General features: G+C 34.8%; 1 protein-coding gene across 2 annotated transcripts in view; it reads left to right on the plus strand.

The window, feature by feature from the left end:
* The window catches only part of PIBF1 (progesterone immunomodulatory binding factor 1), a 178,698-nt gene that overhangs the window by 138,419 nt on the left and 24,548 nt on the right, over positions 1-15,731 (plus strand). For both annotated transcript variants that reach the window (XM_037153253.2, XM_053665641.1), the window contains 2 exons: positions 3,880-4,010; positions 10,605-10,689. In XM_037153253.2, coding sequence (XP_037009148.2) covers positions 3,880-4,010; positions 10,605-10,689 — 216 coding nt within the window. The remainder of the gene's footprint in view (positions 1-3,879; positions 4,011-10,604; positions 10,690-15,731) is intronic.

Below are 15,731 nucleotides of genomic sequence, written 5' to 3' on the forward strand. Positions count from 1 at the left end.
ACTGACATTGTAATAGATTTCAAAGAATGATTACCAAAGCCAGTAAACAGACACGAAAACCCAAACTATAGAAAATATTCATGGTATTTTTTTCTTTATGCCTCTGTTTTCACTGTAAGGAATTGTGTCCAAAAAAGAGAAGTCTTTTCTTTCACTGTTCATTTCCTTTTCTTTGAGGTATTTCTTTCTGAACTATACTTAATATAACCAAAAGAAAATGTTCTAATATAATTAAAATAAATAATGTAAACAATTTTCACAAAGCAGTTCCCCAACTGCAAGCACATATTCTCCAACAGTTGCTCAGTCACCTCTCGGCTTCACCTTTCTGCTTACCCACCTGGACCCATAACTGATCATTTAAAAATGATTATTGCGCCCCTCTCCCCACCATCCAGTTCTCTCTGCCTTCTGCTGGACTTCCACTGTTACCCATCCTGCTGTTCTCCGCACAGTCAGGTCCTAGGCTGCTAGCCACTTTTTTTTTTAATGTGAGAAGAATACCAAAAAATTGCAGTGCTAAAATAAATATGTTCAGATCTTAACTTTTTAAATGTTGATCTCGTAAATGTACTTCATTTGAGAAAAAATGTATAAATCATCTCTTTTTCCGGAAAAGCAGCAAATCTTTAGCCACAATTGAACTTGTTAGGATTATGAAGGAAAGAGGGGAAAAGTATTCAAACATATAAAAGGCTACAGTTTTATTGTCAAAGAACACTTTAAGGTCATAGTATTTAGAATAGAGTAATTTTTTTCTGTGTAATAAGATACTCCCTTCCCCATCACCTAATCCTTAAATAGACACCCAACAGTTGTGCTGATTGTTCAGCATTTGCATGTACAACGTTAGAATATGTTTCCTGAGAACTCATTGTGAACCAAAGGAGGGTCCTGCTCATACTGACGGCGCTGCGTTTACCCTACACGGGATACATTTTACACGCGCTTAGGAAAAGCCAGCAAGTACAAATAAACAAAAAAATACTAAGGTTGATTTGGGTATAGAATTTGATCAAATCCTTTAGAAAAGAACTTTACTGTATATGTCAAGATCATTAAATACTCACACCCCTTAACCTAGCACATTGCATGTAATGAAAGAAATTGAACAAAATATTAATTTAAGAAAAATCATCTACAATACAAAGAAGTTTGTGCTAGCATTATTTATACTGGTCAAAAATTGATAACATCCTAAAAGTATAAGCATTGTAATTAAATTATGGCATGTTAGCTTACTGGACAGTTTTGCATCCATTCAAATGTAAAATTAAGTTACTCCAACAATTTGGAAAAATTATTATGATACAAGTAAAGCGAAAAGACATAGTATAAAATTGTACATAGTACACCACAATGAATGATCCAAAAGGGAAGTTAAGAAAACAATTACATTTTCAATAGCCTCAGAAAAGATAAAACCACTTAGGAATACTCAGTCAAGCAGGAGAAAGACTTGTACACAAGAAACTAAAAAACATTGCCAAAGTAAAGGAGATCTGACGAAGGACGGTCACCCCAGGGGTGACCGTGTGGTTAAGATGATGACACTACCCAAAGTGACACAGATTCAGGGCACGTCCTCTCAATATCCCAATGGTGTTTTATTTTGCAGAAATAGAAAAACCCATTCTAAAATTCATACAGAATTTCAAGGGACCCTGAATAACCAAAGTGATCTTGAAAAGGAAAAATAAAGTTGGAGGACTCAAACTTTCAAAATTTAAAACTTACTACAAAGCTACTGTGGTTTAAAAATGTACTGTCAGGATAGTCCTACAGACTAAAGGAACAGCACACAGAATCTGGAAACAAACCCTCTCAGGTGGTCACTGGTTTCTCCACAAGGTTGCCACGACCATTCAATGGAGAAAGGACATTTGTCAACAAATGAGGCTGGAGTTTTACATGTAAAACTGTGTATCTACATGTAAAACAATGGAATTGGATCCATATTTCATACTGAATACGGATTAAAACAGTGTGGATCAAAGGCCTCAATTTCAGAGGTAAGGGTATAAAGCTCATAGAAGAAAGCATAGGAGAGAATCACAATGACCTTGGATTTGGCAATGGTTTTTTTTAAATGACACCAAACGTACAAGCACAAAAAAAATAGATAAGTTAAATTTCATCAATGTTAAAAACTTTTGTGATCAAAAGACATTATCAAGAGAGTGAAAAGTCACATCACAGAAACAAAGAAATACTTGCAAATTATACATCTAATAAGGTTTTAATATCCAGAATATATAAAGAATACCCACAACTTGAAGAAAAATACCTTATAAAATGGGCAAAAGTCTTAAATAGACATTTGTCCAAGAGGATATCCAAGTGGCCAATAAGCACACGAAATAGCAGCTTTGGCAAGAAAGTCAAGAAATTGGGGGTAGGAATGTAAAACGATGCATCTACTGTGGAAAACAATTGGCAGTTTCTCAAAAAGTTAAATATAGAATTGCCGTATGACCCAACAATTCCCTTTTACTCCCAGATAGAGCGATCCAAAGAAATTGAAAATTGGGACCCAGACAGTTACTTACACACCTGTTCAAAGCCGCATTCGTCACTGCAGCCAAAAATGGAAACAACTGAATTGCCCATCAACAAATGAATGAATAAACAAACGGTGCTGTAAACACGCACAATGGAATATTATTTAGCCATAAAAAAGAAAGTGATTCTGAAATGTGGTACAACATGCATGAACCTTGAAAACATTACATTAAGTGAAAGAAGGAGACATAAAATGTCAAATATGTGATTTCACTTAGGGAGTACCTAGAATAGGCGAGTTCAGGGAGACAGAAATTAGAATAGAGGTTTCCGGGAGGTGGGGGCGATGGGTGAAGGAAATGTTTTGGCTTAATGGGTACAGAGTTTCTTTTGAGGCTGATGGAAATGTTCTGGAACTATATACTAGCAGTGGTTGCATAACATTGTAAATGTGCTTAGTGAAATGGTTAAAATGGTAAATTTTACTTTTTTATATTTTAACCATAATTTCTCTAAAAAATTTTATTATACTAGTGATTTAGGTACATAAGTTATCTATTTTATGCTCTGATCAGGTAGATCAGTTGGTTGGAACATTGTCCCCATACACCAAGGTTGCATGTTCAATCCTCTGTCAGGGCACATGTAAGAATCAGGCAGTGAACTCTGGCTGGTGTGGCTCAGTAGATTGAGTCCTGGCCTGCAAACCAAAGGGTCACCAGTTTGATTCCCTGTCAGGGCACATGCCTGGGTTGCAGTCCAGGTCCCCAGTAGTAGGCTTGCAAGAATTGACCACACATTGATACTTCTCTGACTCTTTCTCCCTCCCTTCCCCTCTCTCTAAAAATAAATAAATAAATAATTTTTTTAAAGAATCAAGCAAAGAACGCATAAATGAATGGAACCAAAAAAATTAATGTTTTTCAAATTAATCTTAAAATTTTTTAAATTTGTCTATTTTACAAATAGAAATTGAAGGCATAAAAATTACTAAAATTTTATTACATTATTTTGAATAAAGCTCAAATAAAAGAATTTTATTTTTAGCTAATAGGATATTCATTAAAAGAAGATAAGTTTTATGTCACATAGCTTCTTAGACCAAGAAATGGTAAGAAAATGTAGATAACTCTCCACCCAAATTGGCAACAATATTTTATTTAAAATTTTCTTTCCTATTTACATAGTCTTTATTATTATTATTATTAAGATAGCTATATTGATTAATAATTTTTAATACTTCTCAATTTATACAGGAAAAGCTTTTCAGAGTAATACAAGGGCAAGTTGGCGTACTATGTTCGTGGTAGAACATTTTGAATACTTTTAGTTTTTTGTAAAACTTTCTAGATTTTAATGAGATCTGTTTTTCTTCAGCTTGACAGGGCCAATTCTCTGTTAAACCAAACTCAACAGCCTTACAGATACCTCATTGAATCGGTGCGTCAGAGAGATTCCAAGATTGATTCACTGAAGGGGTGTATTACACAGCTTGAGACAGATGTCAGGTAAACCATCTACAAATCTCTCACCTGAATAATAAAGGCCTTGTAAACATGATACTGCTATAAATGAATTTGCTTTGTAAATTGTAAAAAAAGTTAAATAATATTGGTGGTTTTAAATGTAATGGGTACAGAATTTCTATTAAAAAAAACTAGGTCACATCACATTAGGTGTTCATATTCCACATCATGGCGAGAAGTTTTAGCCCAGGTGTGACAAGGCTCCACTTTTACCAGAGCACTGCCCACATGACAGCTAGCCTGTCCTTGACCTCCCAGATGTGTTTGTGGGTTGCAGGTTGACCAAAGGGAAAGGGAGAATATAAGCACACGCCATTTGTGGAGTCAAAATTACCTTTTAAACATAAAATGTACATACTTGCTTAGATTCATAGTGACTTTGCCAAAGAATTTTTAAGCTTTTCCTTTCCTGAATCTTTAACCCATAAGTTACCTAAATATAAATAAATAAATTTCTCTCACTTTCTTGGATTGAAATTGTTTTTTTACATGAACTTATCCAAAAGACTTGGCTTCACTTAATAATTGTCCAAATTCTTTACATGTTCATCTATCTGATCACTTTAGTCTTTCTAAATTGCAGTAAAAGAATGCCATTGTTTACAGATGGAATTTTTAACTTGTTGATGTTGGTTAATTGGCTTGTTATTAGATTTGAAGATTACTAGAATGAATTATTATAATATATAATTTATTAATCGATTCATAAATATTGAAACAGAGAATTAGTTGAGAGTGGAAATTGTTAAATTAAAGAATTAGGAAACAATAAGGAAAAGATGGTTATTAAATCCAGGTTTCCAGATTATTCTAATTATTTTATCAAATCCAGATTTGATAAAATAATTAAAAATCACATTTATGCTTTGTCAACATAAATAATTTATTTCTAGATTAAAGTTAAAAATTATATTTAGAATGTATATAAAATATCATAAATAAGTTAATCAAATTAATTAATTAAACAATTATTTCATAAATAGCTATTGGAGGCAATAGATTCTGTTTTATCATTTCCTAGGTACCTGGTTATCTTAGGGGAATCAAGAAAAGAGCCCCAAATAAAACTTTTTCTTCCTATATTATATATTTCTGTTAACAGTTGAAATTTTGTATTGAGTCATTTTACCTTTGTAACCTTGGAGGAGGATAGATAAAACATCAGTTGAAAAAACTGTCTCTCTCACAATTACCTTCAAATAAACTTATTTGAATTTTTTAGCTTAAATATAAACGTATTTGCATTTTTATCTTAGGTAAAAATCTAAGAAATAAGATAGCTGAAACTGTTAAATGTAGAGGAAAAATAATAGATAACTCTGGAAGTAAATTATAAAGATGAGCAAATTCAGCCCTAGTGAAATTAAGCAACTTTTCATCTAAGAACATAACAGCATTTTGTTTGGTAAGGCCCAAATTTGAATCCAGATCTGTCTGCTTTCTAATTCTGTTCTCTTAACCATTGCGTTATACTGCCTCCCTATGTTCTATTCTGAATAAGTGGTAATTTTCCATGAACAAATACAATGAAGGAAGAGAAGCAAAAAGCAGTGTAGAATAATGGTTAAAAGTCGGGCATTAGTGAATAATTAATCATTGTTGAAGCTGGGTGATGGATAGATACATGGGGGTTATATTTCCCCTCTTATTTCAAGGTATTTTGTAATGAAGAGGTTTTTTTTTTAACTGGTTTTAAAGGGAAGTATAGGCTCTGTAGATAAATTTTATGGGCTCAAGTCCAGCACAGTACTTAGTTTTAAATTGGAACCAGTCAATTGAACTCTCTGAACCTTGGGTGTTCAAAAGAACTTTGTGCAATGATAAAAATATTTCACATCTACGCTGTCCAGTACAATAGCCACAAGCCACATGCAGCTGTTGAGCACTTAAAATGTGGCCAGTGTTACTGGGAAACTAAATTTTTTATTTTATTTAAATTAAATTAATCTTAATTTCCACTTGTGACTAATGGCTATAGTATCAGACAGTACAGCCACTTTTTCATCTGTAAAATGAGGTACTGACAGCAGCTAATTTACCTGGTTATTCTGAAGATTAAATGGTATGTTGTAAAATATATAGCACTGTGCCTATACATTATAAATGTTCTACAAATGTTTGATATTATTACTATTTATCTTTTTTAAAAGATGTTATTTATTTATCTCTGGAGAAGGGGAGGAGGGAGAAGAGGGAGAGAAACATCCATGTATGGTTGCCTCTCACATGCTTCCTACTGGGGACTTGGCCTACAACCCAGGCATGTGCCCTGACTGAGAATCGAACCACCAGTCCTTTGGTTCCCAGGCTGGCACCCCATCCACTGAGCCACACCAGCCAGAGCTATTAGTATTTATCTTACATTTAACAAGTTTTTATGTTGGAATTACCTTAAACGTGAGCAGTAACATTTCTGAAAATATTTTGCAGTTGGACAAAAATTAGGACTCTTTTAATAACAGCAACAGTAGCCATAAATCAATGCCATTTATGGGGTTTACCACAAAAATACTATTTGTGCTAAACATCTGAGTCCTTTAAAGATACCTGTGTTTGATAAATATATGTATAATATTTAGTACATACTGAAATAATGGTCCATAGGATATGAGAGCTTGCTCTTAACGGAAGCATCTACCTTCTAAAGTGAAAAATTAGGTTGCTTCCAGTAGTTTAATTGTGGCCTTTGAGCTACGGTAGATGTGCCCTGGTGACATGAGTGAAATGATCTATCTCATGCTGTAAAAAAGCCCAGTCAACAAGTCAGAGACAGCAAGATCGACCATTGTTCTGTCTCCCCTGCTCTAAGCGGATGACATTTCACGCATTGGGGAATTACCTTGGGCTTTTAACACGTCACCCTGGCTTCTTTTCTCACGTTAAATGTCTATAAAATACAGATATTAATGTGAACATCAAACAGTAGTTGTGAAAATTAAATGAAGTAAACATATATAAAGCATCTGGCACATAGGAGGAACTCAGTAAATGTTACTTCCATTTGTCTTTTATTAACTCAAAATTTAAACATTAGATGACCCATCCAAAAAAGATTACTAAGTGATTATGTTCCTTGAAAATATCTATTTCTCTTTGCTGGGTGTTGATTTTAACAGTAAAGAATATTTATATTAATTAATTGTATTTTAAAATGTTTCTCTAGCTTATACAATAAAAACTCTTTAAGGAACTAATTTTATCATCTTCTTAGAAAATAGACAATACTACTATACCACACCCACGGCTTGCAAATTTAGCTAGTTATGCAATCTATTCAGTGTCTAAAGGTTAGAGTAAATATGACTAAAATGAAATCATTAGGAACATGTTAAAAGCCAACTTTGGAGATATGCCTATTAACTACTTTAAACTCCCCTTTTACTAAAATAATAATTTATCCTAAAGGTAATACTGTAAACTCTCCTCTATCAAGCCACAAGAGACAGTCTATGTTATATAGCTTGAGCTATAATTCAGAACTGAGGGAAGCATAGAAACAATAATCAGCATAGATTTTATTTCTCAATTGTCAGTTTTCGGTTTACTCGTAACTAGCAGTTTAAGAAGAAAAGTACATTGTGAACTTCATTTGTAAGACTGAGCCAGGGTATATTGATCCAGGAAGTTAAGGAACAAGATAGCAAGAATGTGTTTTCATATAGCAAGGGAAATAAAGCCATAAACATGAATTCCTGAGTAATAATTAACAGTGAATTGAACAATTACAAGAGTAATATACCACTCATGATAGATGTGCTTATAAGGATATTTGTTTTGTAGCTGCTTTATGAGTCACACGTAGAAGCTTTATATTTTTAAAGGTTAGTTTCCACTATTATGAAATGTGTCTTACAGAGACTGAACTTCCATGGAGTAATTACATGCACACTGGAAGAACACAGCATAATAATCACCATACTTAGTTTCAGAAACCCACATGTTGAAGGTGGTTACCCTTGTGGTTTAAGACTGTATTACATATAGAGAAGGCTCAGCCTTTGAAAATATATACCCAGGCATTGTCTGTGGCGTCCATACTGTTTGTGACAATAATGACATCCTACAGATAGAACACAGTTGCTCTGTAAACCAGTGTATCCACTCACCTTTTGTTCCATGTTACACGGTTCTTTAGCTATTAAATAAGGAATATTTATTTTGATCTGGAAAAATTAGTCTACATGTAAAGCATTTCTAATGAATTATCCAGTTAAAATCCTTTAATTGCATCAACATTCCATCCCTTTTACAGCACATTTTATTTAATGAACCTGGTGGTATTTGAGAGTGTGTGTGCGCTGCATGTGAGTATGTGTGCATACTCACGTAAGCACTGTGTGCATGTGTGTACATGTATACGAACATGAACATGTACCTGTTTTTTATCCTATTTCTATTTACAGAATATTTATGTTAATTCTGAAAAATATTTTTCAGAAAAAGGACGTTTTCTTTACTGAGCCATGAAAAAAGAGTTACCTGGCCATAAATTGACCCTAACTAAAGATAGAGTAGAATTCTGGAGTTACAGATGTATCTGATCTTTACCATGCATGCTTGGGGGGACTCTCAGAACATGGCCCTCAGTTTCCTTCATATCATTTAGCTCTCAGTCCTGCAGCTCAGTAAGGCCTCTGATGCATAACTCCAAAAGTCCACTTGTTTTTCTGCTGAGCTACATTTACCTTTATTGGTATTTAATTACTATTTTCCTCTGATGCCTGTTTTTTCATCTAAACCAGTAATACTATATAGTATTTACCTAGAGTTTTATGTGTTTGATGCTTTATATAATTATTCACTAGATAATTCTATATCCTTTTGACATGCACACATATTACGTTCCACTATTACAGATGTAAAAACTGAGGTTCAGCAGCGGGGGTGGGTTGTGCCTTACACCACACAGATGAGTCAGTGGCACAACTGGAGACACGGAATTGCATCTGGTCGTCTCTCCGAGAGCAAACTAGGGAGCTTCCTTGGGGAAGTTCTTAGTTACTAAGAAAGTGGAGAATGTAAGCGTTTTCCCCTTAACTCCTTGGAATTCCCAGTTTTGCCAGAGTACTTACTATAACACCTTGAATTTAAAAAAAAAAAAAACTTTTATGCCTGATAGTTGAAAACATTGTGGCTTTCTATTTTATTAAAGTTATAACTTCAAACTTCATACCTGTTGAATAAAACAATTCTCATTACCTTTACCTTCATAGAGTATGCTTTGGCATTTAAGGAATTATGTAGCTTAAATTCATTATTGCTTTTCTAGTGATGCTGGCTGACTAGATTCATTTCAGTGGCTTTCAAAGAATATTTCATTTAATGGTTTTGATTAATTTTTATATGTTAAATAATAGAACTCTAGACAGTATAAGTTAAGCCTCGAGTATTTATCTTTTAAAATAGTAGATCCTTAACAATTAGGCGTCTTACCCTTTCCTATCAGAAAATAGGTCACGTCAGCCCTGACCGGTGTGGCTCAGTTGGTTGGGCATCGACCTGCAGAGCAGAAGGGCGCCAGGTCACTCTGGTCAGTGCTCATGCCTGGGTTGTGGGTTCGGCCCTCTGTCAGGGAGCATGTATGAGAGGCAACTGATCAGGGTTTCTCTCCCTCTTCTCTCCTTTTCCCTATCTCAAATGAATAAATAAAATCTTTTTTTAAAAAAAGAAAATAGGCCACATCAAAAGGAAGTTCACAATGCTTACATAGAAACTGAAGTTTAAACTAAAAATTGGGAAACAAAACTGTTTCCTCACGTTTACCACAGACCAAATATCTGATTTATTTATCTAACTCAGTTATATACCTAGTAGTTTAGTATGTGGTAAATTATAAAATACATATTACTTCCATTTTAAGGATAAATGTCTTCATTTGACTTCCAGTGTCTATAGAGTTTTACTATTTTGTCCATAAATACTTCCTTTTTACCTTTCCTATAAGTCCTGCTTCATCTTTTTATATTTCAGAAGTAAACAGCCATCTTTAAAAATACTAATTTCATGGCCCTACTAGGCAGGAAAATATTCTCGGAACGCATCTCAGTTGCATTGTCCCATGGTCAGTAAAGAAAAAGCCTGCATACAAAATACTAGGTGACTGATGAGATCAAACTACAGTGGCTGGTCTCATACCTTTATGGGCTGTATGTCTAACTTGGGGGTCCGGTGTGTGGAGGGTGTGGAGGGATTGACCAAAAAGAAAAGAGAGAGAAAATAATAACTCCCAGACACAGATGATGTGTGGTGATTGCCAGGCACAGGGGAGCTGGGGGCGTGGAGCAGAGTGTGGGGGAGAAACGGTGAAGGAAGGAGACCTGCCCCGGGCTGTGCACACAGGGCAGTGTGCGGATGATGTGTTAAGGGACCGAGCCCTGTATAACATTGTTAACCAGTGTCACCCCAATAAATTCCGTTAAAAATAAATAAATATAAATAAACATGTTTTTAATTTTTTAATTTAATTCATCTTTAATTCAAAACATCAGATACTTTTTAGCCTTTTGCTATTTCATATTAATTAAATTTAAACCAATAGTATGACTTTAAACCTTGGTGTGTTTGTTTTTTTTCCAGCAATTTAAATAAAGAAAAGTCAGCTTTACTACAGATGAAGAATCAAATGGCATTAGATTTAGAACAACTTCTAAATCATCGTGAGGTACTGCTTCCATTTCATTATAATCTTTACCACTTTAGGACTGATTAAAGTCCATGTTGGGTTAAGATTACTGGGTCCCAGTTTTCCGTGTTTGTTAATGACTTTTCACATTTGCATCTCACTGTGTCCTGCCCTTTGCATTCAACTGGTGATACTTTATTCTTTATGCATTAACTTATGCTTTATTATTTATGAGTTAATTCTTATTCCAGGAATGCCCCTTCTTGTTAACCCCTTATTGCCTTATTCATATCGGTCATTAGATTTCCACATTATTTAATAATTATTTGTTTTGTCTTTCTTGCACTGGACTGTAAGTTTTTTACTGTACCTCTGTCTTATATACCATTGCATGTACAGTGACTAGTGTACAATATTTGTGTTGAACCTAAAGTTTATAAAGTTTTTCTTTCCTATGTTTCTCACCAAAAATCTTTTAAAGTTAATATGTATAATACCCATTTTATAAAAGGAGAAATGAGTTTTAGGTGGCTCGCCCAAGCTAGTTGGATAAACCCAGTTTTTTAAGTCAGATTTATTGAGGTGCAATATACATACAGTAGAATTTACTTTTTTTAGTATACATTTCTATGATTATTTTACTAACTCACACAGGTGTGTAACTGTCACCACAGTCAATATGTAACATAGTTCCAGCCACAGAAAATTCCCTGACACCCACTTTGTAATGACCCTTTTTTCCAAATGGAGTTCTGGCAACTCCTGATCTGTTTGTCATTTCTTCCTTTTAATTGCTGAGTGATACTCCATTGTATGGATGCACCAAAGTTTGTTTTTAAGATTTTATTTATTTATTTATTTATTTATTTATTTATTTATTTATTTTTAAAGAGAGGGGAAGGGCGGGAGAAAGAGAGGGAGAGAAACACCGGTGTGAGGGAGAAAACACCGGTTGGTTGCCTCTTACACACACCTGGACCAGGGACCAATTCCAAAGCCCAGGTATGTGCCCTGACCAGGAATCGAACTGCTGACCCCCAGCTTTGCAGGATGATGCCCAAACAACTGAGGCGCACCAGTCAGGGCTATACCAAATTTTTTAATCTATTCACCAGTTGATGGGAATTTGAGGGCATCTGTAAATAAAGCCGCTGTAAACAATCGTGTATGTATTTTTGTGTAAAAATAAGTTTTTATTTTTCTTGGTAAATACCCAGGAGCAGAGTTACTGAGTCATATGGCAGGTGTATGTTTGACTTTATAAGGAACTGCCCAACTATTTTCCAAAGTAACTGTACCTTTCACATTCCCACCTGCAGTGAATGAGAGCTCCGGTTGCTCAGCACCTCGCCAGCAGTTGGTATCGTGAAACCTAGTTTTATAATCCAGTGCATTTTTTCCACTGCAATATCACTGCCTTGTCTTAGCCATGTTTCTACCATGTTGTTATCCTCATAGGGAAAGAAATGCTCAAAACAGATCGTTGGTTCATGAGTATCCTGAAGACATTTTTCCAGTCTAGGAAAGATATACCAGATATTTGGGAAGAAATGATTGGGAAGGTATTATTGAGGAAATGGATTTGGAATATTACTGGAAACACTTCAAAAGTGCATAACCTAGAAATTGTGTCAGCGACTTGGGGGATTGTCTCTGTCTTAGAAATGGCCTTTGGGGTGAGTCCTCTGAAAGGTGTATTTTATATGATGGGTGAAAGATATGAAGGTTTACCTGGACTGGATTTTAGAGATGACTTTCACGTAGATAAGCAGATCTAACTACAGGTCACAGACTAGGAAAAGCCTCTCTGAAGGTATTTACACTTTTTCTGACTCCCAGAGTTCCAGGCCTTATCCACTATCACTCATGTCCTAGGATTCTGCCCTGAAATAATTGTTTCTTCACTGTGAAAACCTGATTCATCTACTGTGTGGATTTGCACAAATGTATTTAAAATGGAATATTTATAGAGATAGTAACTATAGACTTCTATGCAGTCATAACAACTTTTTTTCATAATAAATGTGTCTTTCAGACTGCCAATTCTCATGTGACTTTTAGAGAATTATGCTAGACTCTGAAGAATATATGAACAACTTAAATTTATAAATTTTTCACATAATAGTTGGAATCACATTATTCATGAGTCCAAACAAAAACTAAAAGTTTTACTCAGTGGTTGAAAATTATATAGGGTTAGAAAAAAATGTTTAAACATGAAAATTAAATACTAGCAAGATGAAACTACTCATATCAATTGCCTACTATGAAAAATAATAATAATAATAATAAATTGCCTACTATGGCATAGAATCAATGATATTTGCATGGCTCATATCTAATTAAATAATTGCTAGTTAATATTTATCTATTTGGTAATGTCTTCATTTTGTCAATTATATTTTAGTAATCCAACTTTTCTTAATGCCCAACATGTAAAGTAGCTGTTTTTCTTTATAAAACAAAACGGAAGTATAAGAAAAAGAACAAGTCTGAAACAAGTGTTCAGTCTTTCTCTGAGGAACAGTGTAAACCAGCTTGCGTAGCGTGTGCAGAAGCAGAAGCAAGTGCAAACCGCTTTCATGGAAACAGAACAGCCATTGACCCAGGGAAGTGTTTGACCATTTACTTGATGAAACAGAGCCCTGCCGGATTGATTGATTCATTTTATAGCTCTTGAGGGTCAAGTGCTCAAAATAGCCAGTAGGTACAGTTGGAGAGGAATAACTCTAATAAATACAATTTTTTGAAAGTGAAAATCAGGGCTGAGACTAGAGTGAGGAAGCAGGACAAGTAGGACCTCAGGCCTGGGGGCGTCCACCCTCAGGGGCGCACACGCAGGGTCGGCGCCTGGCAGCCCGCCCCAGCCAGGATGCTGGGAGAGGTGTCCAGTGCGAGTCATTGCTTTAATCAGCTAAATGTTCAAGTTAGTGATTCATAAAGAAACCAAATGAACTCTTTACTTTCAAGGTTTTTTTCTTTTTTGCATTGGACAGTGCTAACTTTTTCAGCAGTGTCACTTAGTTGTGATAAGACCGTATATATGGTCATGTAATATGAAATGAGATCACCAACTCATTTACATACTTATCAAGTATGTATTAAATTAAAAAAAAGAAAACTAGTGGGATAATGCTAGGTGACAATTTTAGGATATTTGGGACATGGCCACAGAGGGTGTTTATTTTCTTTATTAGTGTCAGCTCAAAATCACTAGTTTAAAAGTAATTCCTCTCATGTTATGAGTTCACTTGTGACATAAAGATTTCTAAGAATGATAAAATTTATTATTGGTCTCCTATTCTATAAATTCTTAATGTTTATTCATTCAAAAAATGGCTGTGGGTATTTGGACTGATCAGTAGTATATTAGGTGATTTTTATTCTCAACTTTTCCTTCGAGAAAATGTATTAATAATAAAATGTGAAGAGAATGGGGAAAATAGCCTTTTTTAGGTTGTCTTTTCAAACTACAAAACTTACCTGGAATGGTAAAATATATTAGGTTAAAGGATCCGCACAAGGAACACTGTGTGAAAGATGTGATCGTGAAGTGAAATGAGATCTCACACGTTTACAGCATCCCATTTTACATTTGTAAATCCCGTCCCTGTATTCCATGAGCACCGTAAAGCAAAGTGAGGCGGAGGAGGCAAAGTATCTCTGCTGATGAAATTCCTTCCACTGAAGGTACAATTTAATGTCATGCTCTTCGCCTTTCAAAGATCCAAACAAGATCTGGTGTCATCTCTCTTTGTTTTGTAAAACTATTTAAGGCAGTCTGCTAAGTACTTCTATTTATATTACATAATTCAGTCCCTACCTACTACAGTCCACTGAGATAAATATCATCGTCCCCACTTTTACAGATGAAACCGATGCCGGTAAGAGTTAAGTAACTCAACCATGATTATATACTTACTGTCAAAACGAGAAGAAGTATTTTTTTTCATCTGAAACAAAACCTTGTGATCTTTCTTCTTAGTCCCATTTAAACAAAAATCTCATGTTGAATTGCTTGCTCTGGTTCCAGGAAATAGTTTGCCTGTGTAGATGAAGTTATATCTTTTCTTTTGTGTCAGAAAATGAAAACTATGTAATTTAATGTATTTTCTTTCTTCTTTTCTTTCTTTCTTTTTTCTTTTTAGTTGCCAAAAAACACTGAATATCTTATCCAGGTGTTATAATCTCTTTTTTTACCTCTTTTATTTTAGATGCGTCAGAAGAACTCTTGTTTTATTCAAGTGGTTTGTAATCTTTTTTACCCTTAAAAGTCTTCACTTATACTAAGACCTCTTAGGAGTAAAAATATAAAATATCAAAAATATAAACCTTAAGTAAAATGGGTTAAAAAGAGGTAAATGGAAAGATCACTGATAGGACCTCATTCTTGGATCACAGTGGCAGGGCTTCATTCACATTAAACATGCAGTTTTGAGTACAAGTAATGTGGTTTCTTACAATGGCTCCTTTCTTAATGAGGTACCGCCCAGAAGTTTCTTTGAATGGTTTTGTTTTTCATCCATTTTATCTGCTCATATTGCCTTGATGAAACAAGATTTGCTGATCACCTTTGGAAACTCTGATTCAGATTTCCCTTGTATATGTTTCTCATATACCCTTAGAATATAACCTTTTGCGAGTAGGAAAAATATCTGTAATCAGGTAAATGTCTAATACAATACTGAGCATAATTTTAAGAACCTGGTGTAAAACCCCTTCCCAGCTTCTTCTGCAACTTATGAAGGGCAGTGGTAAAGCCCACTTGGGAAGTCATTCTAGTATCTCAGAGAGTGGCAGTGGTGTCTTGAACCAAATTGGAGATGACGGTGTCTGACAAAAATGTACCGATTTGAAAGCTGTTTAAAAAGCAGAATCACCTCTGGCTGGTGTAGCTCAGTGGATTGAGCTTGAGTCTGTGAACCAAAGAAAAGCAGAATCATGGAGGCTTGGTGATTGATTGAATTCAGGGAACAATGAGGAGAGGAGGAATGAGAGCTGATGCCCAGGGTTTTGGCTTCTGTCTTGGGTTTATAGTGGTGCTACAAAGAACATAACAGGTTTGGGAAGGAAAGTTCAAA

Source organism: Artibeus jamaicensis, unplaced genomic scaffold, assembly GCF_021234435.1.
Source record: "Artibeus jamaicensis isolate MK-2021 breed Jamaican fruit bat unplaced genomic scaffold, CSHL_Jam_final contig_415, whole genome shotgun sequence".
In the NCBI taxonomy this organism is placed as follows: Eukaryota; Metazoa; Chordata; class Mammalia; order Chiroptera; family Phyllostomidae; genus Artibeus; species Artibeus jamaicensis.